Raw genomic sequence first — 9,894 nt, 5'->3', positions numbered from 1 at the left:
TAAATGACAGTAAGTTAAATAAATAGTATAATAAAATTAATAGGGAAAGGCACAGACTAAACAACATTTTTCCACTTATGAACATAGGTTTGTCTTTGGGAAAATTGGAAGATTCATTCCGCCTTCATTGCAAGTAAATTGCGACATTTTTCTTTGACTTTAGTAAAAGAGTCCTGGCATCAATTAGGTTAAGGAGTGTGTGGACCAAACAGTAATCTATGGACGTGTGATGTGATACTTAAATCAAATTCCAGGATTTTTGTATTTTTGGTTTTACATGAAGATTAACTTTAGTTAGCAATTTTTCTTTCCCAATAGATGTAGCTTGAACTGAAAATTATAAATCCAACTCCAAGCAAGTACTATGGTTTGATAGTTAATGTTGAATCTACTCCTATTAAGAATATTTAATTATTCCCTTGGGCTTGAAGGAAGGAATAAATGTTAACTTGCTAACCTCGTTCAATATGCTTTACTTTAACTTGTAGGAGTACGTAATGATTTCTAATTTAACTTTTTGCTTTTCTTATTTTCGAGAAGAAAAGGTAACGAGTACTCGACAATTTAATTAAGAGAGAATTTTTTGGATGCAAAATTTCAGGACTTCAGCCTTGAAAATGTCATAAAAATGAATGAAAATTAAGGGACGGTACCATCACATTTATATACTAGCATTATTTTCTTTTATATTTTCTACTGATAATTTCCTCAAAACCCCGAAAAGAAAACTTTTAAAAAAAAACTCAGAGAGACAGAATGGAAGCGACAAAATTTCCATTACTCCACCAATTAACACAGAGAAACTGTGTAAGATACAACGTCCTTCTTGTTTATTGCACAGGAGTGGACTCAATTATATGCATGAAACTCTCAAAATCTTTAAAAAACATTAAGCAAAAGCAGAAGCTTCTCGTCTCAAATCTTTGTAGAATCTTGAAATGAATTCATCAGCTTTCTCATCCACGTGACTGTTACCCTCACCATCTCTTATAGGAAACGGCGAATCAGTTACCCTTAATTGCCTCACCGTAGGAGTTCTCCCGAATCCAGGCAAAGCAGGCGACGCCGTTTCACTCTGAATCATCTCCAACGCCTTCAAAACAGCAGCATTAACCATTAAAACGTCGCCGTCAGTTTCATGGTGATGATTGTGCTTACTGCGTTTGTTAAGGTTAAAGGGAAGGTGAAAAGCAGGGCTGTTACTGCAGCTGAATTCGTAGTACTCTTTGGAAGATGAGGTGGAGGAAGGACAGGTATTATTATTATGGTGGAATATGAGGTTTTGAATGGCGGCTTTGCCTGCAATTTTGCCACGCTTCATTAATAAGTTGAGATCAAACATTAGTTTTCTCTTTGATAATCCTTTCCTTAGCATGAAAAAAGCCACTCGGACTATTTTCCAGAACTTTTTTGCCATTACTGGTACATTTTGATCCATCTCTCTGTATATACTATATTTCAGGTGCAGACTTCTTTTTGCTCTGTGGGTTTTTGTTTCTTCACTTAAGAAGTAAGGAGAGAGAATTGATGAAAGAGAGCTTTTGAGGTGAGTTGGTAGAGATGTGAGTTTATGTGAAGGCAATATATGAGTGGTTTATATATATAGGGGCCTTCATATAGAGGAAAGGGATGCAGTGAAGTATTCTATAACGTTTATGTTATTCTATAATGTTTATGTTAAAGTTGACACGTTTGGGGGATCGGACCACGGATATTACGAGTTGATTCAATATTCCTTTGGTTCAATTATTAAAGGAGGAGGTGTTGATTTTCTAGATCCAGCTTTAGGAGAAGTATTTTAATTCATTGGTTTCAGGATTTAAACTCTATTAGTTCAACTTTTAAGATTTTTAATATTAAACTCATTATATTTTTAAAGTTATAAATTCAAATCTATTATTTTTTTAATTTTAATAAATTTTTACACATAAATTTCTACTCAACATCGAAAGTTATGGGTTCAATTGAACCCATAACTACCACTGCATGGATTAATTTCAAATTTAAGGCCACTTCTGAATCACTTTTAAATTAAAATCAGGTATGAGGAGCACATATTGCATGCGGGGAACTTTATGTCTTTGGGTGTGTTTGACATGAAAGAAAATATTTTCTGGAAAATTATTGATTTTCTTACTCATTTTTTAATATTTGGTTAGTAAAAAAAAAAATAATCCCAAGAGCATTTATATAATCTAGAAAAATACTATGGGAAAGAATGGGCGTGTGGGCTGGGAAGGGCAGTGAGGATTTGAACCTCGAGGGAACGGAAGTAAGGGGATGGGGAGAGTCGTGAGGAGGGGGTCAAGGGTGGGGGCGGAGGTCAATGATTGGGGTTCAGGGATCGAAAAGTGAGGTTTCAGGGTTCAACGGTCGGTATGGGAGGGGCTTGTGGAGGGGGCAGAGGTACGGGTACGAGGGGTAGGTCGTTGGGTGGTCGTTCCGAGGATCGGTGGGTAGCCCAAGGTAGGGGTGGGTCGAGGGTTTCAGGGGTGGATTGGAGGATGGGGGTACTGAGGTTTGAAAGAGAGTTTGAAAAAATATGTTCGTACGTAAAATATTTTTCTGAAATTGGAGAAAAATAAGTTCGTACGTAAAATATTTTTCAAGCATTTAAGGCAACTAAATACTATTTTCTCCGTTTCAATTTATGTGAACCTGTTTGATTGGACACAGAGTTTAAGAAAAAATAAAGACTTTTGAAATTTGTGGTCCTAAACAAGTCAAAAAGGGGTCCAGAGTATTTGTGTGGTTATAAAAGATTCTCATTAAGGGTAGAATTGGAAATTTAAGATAAATTATTTCTAAATTTAGAAAGGGGTCATTCTTTTTGGAACGGACAAAAAAAAATAGGTTCACATGAACTGGAACAGAGAGTATGAAAAAAAGTAAGAAAATGTATGACCACACCCTTTAACTTAGTTAATTTGCAACAATGGCGTGCTTAAATTGCAACTAAAGCTATTGGACGGATCTTGTCTCAAACTTAAGACTGTTGCATGCATGCACAAGCCACTAAGGACCCCCAAATTTGAGGGGCCCTATTTTCCAATAATTACCAGTATTAGGACTGTGTTTATAGATGCTTTTTTATTTAAAATTATTATAAAAAGTACAAAAATTTGATAAAAAAGAAAAGACAATTTGTGGTTAATATAAATTACGTGAATTATGAGATAATTTAGGTAATGAAATCAACACCTTTACCTTGTGTGAATGTAGATTTTATTTTGGGTTACATTTAACTTAGTCACTAGGATATATATAAATTCTGCTTCTTTGTTTATTTTCTTTTTCAGGACACAAAGTTACCTTTACTCCTTTTCCCTATTCTTCAAAGAAAATTATTATTTTGTAAAAAATCAAAGCCTGAATTGCGTCGAACAAAGTATTGCATATTCTTTTTGGTTCATTCCCAAAGTGCAGCAAGTAAATTGAAGTAATGAATTATCAACATCTAGAACAAATTCCAATGTTTTAGCTTTTATTATTTGTACTGTATTGATGATTTAGACTTATTTTATGAATTAAAAGTGCTAAGAAAATAGTAGAACTAAAAAATAATATTTAATTGATATACTTAATCAATTAAAAAGACTTGATTCTTTTTTAAATGCATATATTACTTATAAAATAATGTTAACGGTTCCTGTAAAAGTTGTCTCAGTTGAAAGAAGTTTTCAAAGTTAAAATTGATAAAATCTTATCTAAAATCAACAATGTCTTAAAAAAAGATTAAACGGATTGACTAATAATTAATAATTTTGCATCTCAAAAAGCTAACAAAATAAACTTCAAATAAAATTATATATGAATTATTTTTCAAAAGAAAAAATTTAAGGCCTCCTTTTTAAGTTTTGTTTTAGGCCACCGAATATGTTGAGCAGCCTATGCATAAATATGCACCTTCTTGTCAACATATTTTTCTTATTGGATTTCAATTTCATATATTGACTGTACAAAAGATGTTTACATTACCATTTACCAGTTGTAATAACTTATTTAACATAAATTTTTTGTTTTTATTTGTTTCCCACCCTGTATCGAATATTCACATTAAGACTCGACTAAATTCGATTTCACGCTCGGAAGTCCAACATTGGGGTAAACCAAGCCATGCTTATTGATAATGTACAGAAGCTAAACTCGTATATTTTGGTTCCGTAACTTTTGAAGTAATCAACAAAAAGGAAGGCCGAGTCAATTTTTAAATTGTGAAGAAAATAGGAACAGAATTCAGCCAGCACTTTTAAATTTGGTTGGTCCTAGGGGCAAAGGGGAGAGTATAAGTTACGGGTTTGGACGAACCCAATAATTTTTGCTTATACTTTATATTTGTTGTTGCGGTCAAACGCACGCGCAAGTATACGATGCCGTCAAGTAATAAAGTGATTAGAAGTCGGATGTCGAACCCACGAGAACTTGTGATTAACTATTAACTAAATTAGACTATCCTAATTATCTAAACAAGAATTAAACCTAGAAGTATTTGATTCTAAACTAATTTAAAAAAAAATAAACTCTGAACAAAGGAAGAATAGATTTTTATGTATCAATGTAATGAAAACGATCTATGGTTATGGGCTATCTAACATTCCTATTGTATTCTTCAATTGAATTGACTGACTAATTCATCTAGTTCATTGGTTGACAGGGTTAATATTACTCATAAGAATATGTCGAGTTCTTACTTACCTATTCAAGCGAGCCTAACGCCTATATGTCTATGGAATTAGAACTAACAAGAACGCATTTATAATTCATGTACATCAACCATGCAAGGCAATTAGGTATATGTCTATCCTAACTGCGAATCTGTTCCCCGATACCCAGGTTCAAGAACTTGCTCTATTTAATTCTATATGCAATCTAGAATTCCCACTTTCGAGTTCAACTCTAGATTCGTAAATAGTATTTCATTGGTGATCAAGCAATCAAATAATTAAGCACAAGATTGAATAAATAAACCAATATGATAAATCAAGAAAGCAAAATCAATATCCGAACAATAATATTCATGAAAGAACCACAACCCTAGAACGTGAAATTTAGCTCCACATAGACATGGTACACTACTAGAAATTCGGTAAAAATCGACCAAAAAAACCGACCAACTTTGGTCGGTAATGGCCAATAACCGTCCAAAACGAGACAATTTACGTGTGGACGGTATTTTATGAGTCGGAAAGGCATACCGACCAAAGTTGTGCGGAAATTACCGACCAACTTTGGTCGGTCAATTAAATTCAAAAAAAGAAATATTGCAAAAAAAACCGACCAAAGTTGGTCGGTAATTTAATTATGTAATCAAAAGATTGACCATCTCGGAATCGAACCGGAGTCTGTACTGTGGCAGGATACTATTTTACCACTAGACCATTGGTGCATTTTGTTTTAAGGCTGTCTTTTATTTGATTTATACTCTTTAATTGTATTTTCGCACGAAAATAACCGACCAAAGTTGGTCGGTTTTATTAAAAAATAAAATTACCGACCAAAGTTGGTCAGTTCTTTAAAATGACCGGCCGAATTAACCGACGAATTTTGGTCGGTTTTTTTAATATTAATTTTTATTTATTTTAATTGAAAAACCGACCAAAGTTGGTCGGTTTCTTGAAAAATAAATTTCGCGGGACTCAAAAATAATTTTTCGCATTTTTGCGCCAAAGAAATCCGACCAAAGTTGGTCGGTTTCGTAAAAAAAAAATTAAAAAATAAAATATTTTAAAAAACCGACCAACTTTGGTCGGTTTTTTGGCCGGTTTTTTGACCGACCAAAGTTGGTCGGTCGACCTTGGTCGGTTTTTGCCGAATTTCTAGTAGTGGTAGCAAAACAACAAATCATATAAAAGAAACATAAAAATTACTAAGTTTTGCGGAAGAAAGATTGAATTTGATGAATTCCGGCCTCCACGGTCGCTCTATGCTTATGTTTTTCTCTCAAAAACGTTCTCTCTCTCCAAAATTGGTTTACGACCCCTTTTATATGAGTTGGGGGTGTGTAGGGCCGAAATAACCAAGTTCCGGGCGAAATAAGACAAGTCCGCGTCTTGAGTGCCCAGGGCAACGTGGGGCGCTGGCCCTGACACTCAACTTCTTCACACACTGTTTTGTGCGCCCCACGCTGCATGTGGCGCTCAACTGGGTCATTTTGTCTTTTCTTCCCATTTTCGCTCTAATTCGCACACTTTCGTTTCAAATTACATCCGAATAATTCCCACACATAGAAATACCACAAATTAGTATAAATTATTATATTATGCATCCGAAATCTACGAGACATGAGCACAATGCGAGACAATATACATAAAAAAATATGCATACTTTAAACCGAACATCATTTGTATTAAAGAATTCATTAAATGTGTGTAAATATTTAATTGTGAATTGAGTAACTATAAAAACTATGGAGTCAACGACAAATTTAAAATGCATCAACTTTAAATTCTTACTTCGCATTTGGTTAGTCCTGTATCTTTTCCCTTCTGTATCGCTCCTGGTTGAATAATATAAGTGTCGTCTAGCTTCCAAAACGTACCCTAGTTGTTTAATTTGTTAGTATTGAACTAGTGTGCTTAAGCCGTTGAAAAGGTTTACTTAGCTAGGGAGGTTTTCCAAAAGCCTTAACAGCTGTCTCTTCTAAACAAAGAAAGGAATGAACCCTCTATTCAAATTACCCTAGGGCGGAAATTCTGAAATTGTCAAAACAATCATGAGAAAGAACGTGTACTTTAGTTCGTCTTTCATATTTTTACCATTATTTAACAGCCCTCAGTCATCCTTTAATTTCATCAATTATAACTCTCCATTTCCAGCTTGCAAATTCACCAGATTCTTTTAGTTCGGGTCGCGAACACATAATTAAAATTATATTTCCAAAGCATAGGTAAAAGTAAAATTTGAAGTTTATAGTTTCACTGTTCGTTTTAGTTATTGATTTACCATTAAATTTTTATATATATTTAATAAATTACTAAATACGAATATAAGGTCTAAGCTAAAAGCTACTTCACTCGTCCCAACACTTAGCTGATACACTAAGTTTGCCCGTGTTCCAAAAGTTAGCCAGAAATTGACCGGCACCCCTAAATTTTTTTCTTTGTTTCTTTTTGTGCAAATATTTTTATAACTTTACCCTGTTAGGTTGTTCTGTTAAGATCGGAAATCCGGATAGTGCGAAATTTAGCCAAACAACGGTATAATGACAATAACAAAGACAATGGAAGTTGATAACAATAGCAATTAAAGCATATAAAGAAGACACAAATTTAACGTGGTTCGGTCAAAGTGACCTACGTCCACAAGCGGAGAGGAACAATTTTATTATAACAATAAGAGTACAAAAGAGAGTACAAAATTAGAGTAAATACTCTAATTAATCCCAAAAACCCTAAGAGAATAACCTCACAAGATCACTCCAAAGAAAGGGTTCACACAAGTGCTTCCCAACACTAACTCTCATACAAAACACTCTTAATAAAGGACAACAACAACACCAACCCAGTATAATCTCACTAGTGGGGTCTGGGGAGGGTAATATGTACGCAGACCTTACCCCTACCCTGGGTGTAGAGAGGCTGTTTCCAATAGACCCTCGGCTCCCTCCCTCCAAGAACTCCCCACCTTGCTCTTGGGGTGACTCGAACTCACAACCTCTTGGTTGGAAGTGGAGGGTGCTCACCACTAGAGCAACCCACTCTTAATAAAGGAGGAAAGAAAAAAACAAAAAATAAAGACTCAAATCGTGTTGGTGTGTATAAAATGTACTAATGGCCTTTCCTTTTATAGGAAAAAAAGCTTTGGCCTCTTAGTTATAAAAGAAAAGATATAACTTGTACAAATGATATCCACCACACAATGCAATATTTTTGGGTCCCAAAGAATATTGCCAACAAAATCTACACTTTGCAAATATGCTTATGCTTATGTGAGATGTAATCCATTAGCCAAAATATTGTCCATATTACAAATCTCCACCTTGGTCTTATTTTGGCTAATATAGTAAATTTGCTCCACCCTCTCCACAAAAGCCCTAATGGGCATATGTTAGAACTTAATTCCATCAAAATTAGACAAGTTGTTTGATATCGAAACTGTAGTAAGGCCTATAACAGTGGATCCCAATAAAGAATAAAACGAACCAGATCTGTGTGCTTTTATGATCACAAGAGCACCATGAGAAACTTTAAGAACTCCACATTCACCTGCGTACTTGCACCCAAGAGATTCTAGAGTGTCCAAAGTGATGAGATTTTTCTTTAAGTCAGGAACATGTCTAACATCGGTGAGAATTCTCACCACACAATTGTGTATTTTGATTCGGACTGTATCTTTTTCAAAAACTTTGCAGGCAGCATTGTTGTCCATCAAGACAACTCCACCTCCAATAAATTCATATGTGGTAAATAAATCCTGATTGGGATACATATGATAAGAACAACCCAAATCTAAAATTCACTCATTGTTAGATTTGAAACTATTATTAGTTGCTAAAAAAAACTAGTCCCCTTCGTCTCATCAGCAGCTACACTTGCTTCGGCAGTGTAAGTATTTTTGTGCTCATTTTTTCTTTCCTTATGCTTTTCTTTATTTTTCAGCTTATAGCATTCAGAGATAATGTGACATTTCTTATGACAATAGCGACACTCTAAATTATTGTATCTGGATATGGAGTCGTATTTTCCCCTAACAAACAAGCCAACTTTCGAGTTCCACTAGCTTCCATAGTAATATCATTATATATCTGTTCTTTTGATTTTAAGATAGATTTAATATCCTTATATGAGATATTATCATTTGCATAAAGCATAGTATCTCTTATATGCTTAAAAGATGGGGGTAGAGAACAAAGCAGTAACATGGCTTGATCCTCATCTTTAGTTTCAACATCTATATTACTCAAATCCATAAGAATGGAATCAAAGGTATCAAGATGAGAGAGAATAGAGGTACCTTCACCCATACGAATTGTATAAAGCTTCTGCTTCAGGTAAAGTCTATTTTCCATCGTCCTCTTCATATATAAGGTTTTCAATTTTCCCCACATGCCTTTGGTTGTGGTTTCTACAGAAACTTCACGTAAAACCTAATTTGAGAGATTTAAAATGATACCTGCTTTTGCCTTTTTGTCTATGACGGCAAACTCCTCATCCGTCATTTTATCCGGCTTCTTCTCCTTTCCTTGCAACGCCAAGTCTAAGCCATCCTGAATTAGGATAGCTTTCATCTTTAATTGCCACATTCCGAAGTTTGCACTTCGGTCAAATTTTTCAACATAGGTCTTTGTTAGAGTCATTTTGGCTATTGAAACTAACTCGGTTAGATCCGACTCTGATATCAATTTGTTAGGATCGGGAACTCGGGTAGTGCGAAAATTAGCCAAACAACGGTATAATGACAATAACAAAGACAATGGAAGTTGATAACAATGGAAATTAAAGAAGACAAAGAAGACACAAATTTAACGCGGTTCAGTCAAAGTGACCTACGTCCACAAGCGCAAAGGAGCAATTTCACTACAACAATAAGACTACAAAAGAGAGTACAAAATTAGAATAAACACTCTAACAACAATAACAGCCCAGTAAAATCTCACTAATGGGAGAGTAAACACTCTAATTAATCCCAAATACTCTAAGAGAATAACCTCACAAGATCACTCCAAAAAAGAGTTCACACAAGTGCTTCCCAACACTAACTCTAGTACAAAACACTCTTAATAAAGGAGGAAAGGAAAAAATAAGAAATGAAGACTCAAATCTTGTTGGTGTGTATAAACTGAACTAATCACCTTTCCTTTTATAAGCAAAAAAGCATTGGCCTTTTCGTTGTAAAAAAAAAAAGATACAACTTGTGTAAATGATATCCACCACACAATATAATATTTTTGAGTCT

At 34.5% G+C, this 9,894-nt stretch overlaps 1 protein-coding gene across 1 annotated transcript; it reads right to left on the bottom strand.

Annotated features, from left to right (window-relative positions):
• Positions 1–759: 759 nt before the first annotated feature.
• Positions 760–1,590, bottom strand: LOC142176428 (uncharacterized). The gene has a single exon (XM_075244140.1). It carries the CDS (start codon positions 1,436–1,438, stop codon positions 890–892), a length of 549 nt encoding a protein of 182 aa, XP_075100241.1. The 5' UTR covers positions 1,439–1,590; the 3' UTR covers positions 760–889.
• Positions 1,591–9,894: the final 8,304 nt, after the last annotated feature.

The sequence above is a fragment of the Nicotiana tabacum genome, chromosome 22 (assembly GCF_000715075.1).
Source record: "Nicotiana tabacum cultivar K326 chromosome 22, ASM71507v2, whole genome shotgun sequence".
In the NCBI taxonomy this organism is placed as follows: domain Eukaryota; kingdom Viridiplantae; phylum Streptophyta; class Magnoliopsida; order Solanales; family Solanaceae; genus Nicotiana; species Nicotiana tabacum.
Note: the sequence above shows the minus strand (reverse complement) of the source record. Positions and strands in the feature narration are given on the sequence as shown.

Bases quoted from the DNA above. Each gene is read 5' to 3' on its own strand.
- LOC142176428 (XM_075244140.1), bottom strand. From the start codon at position 1,438: ATGGATCAAAATGTACCAGTAATGGCAAAAAAGTTCTGGAAAATAGTC.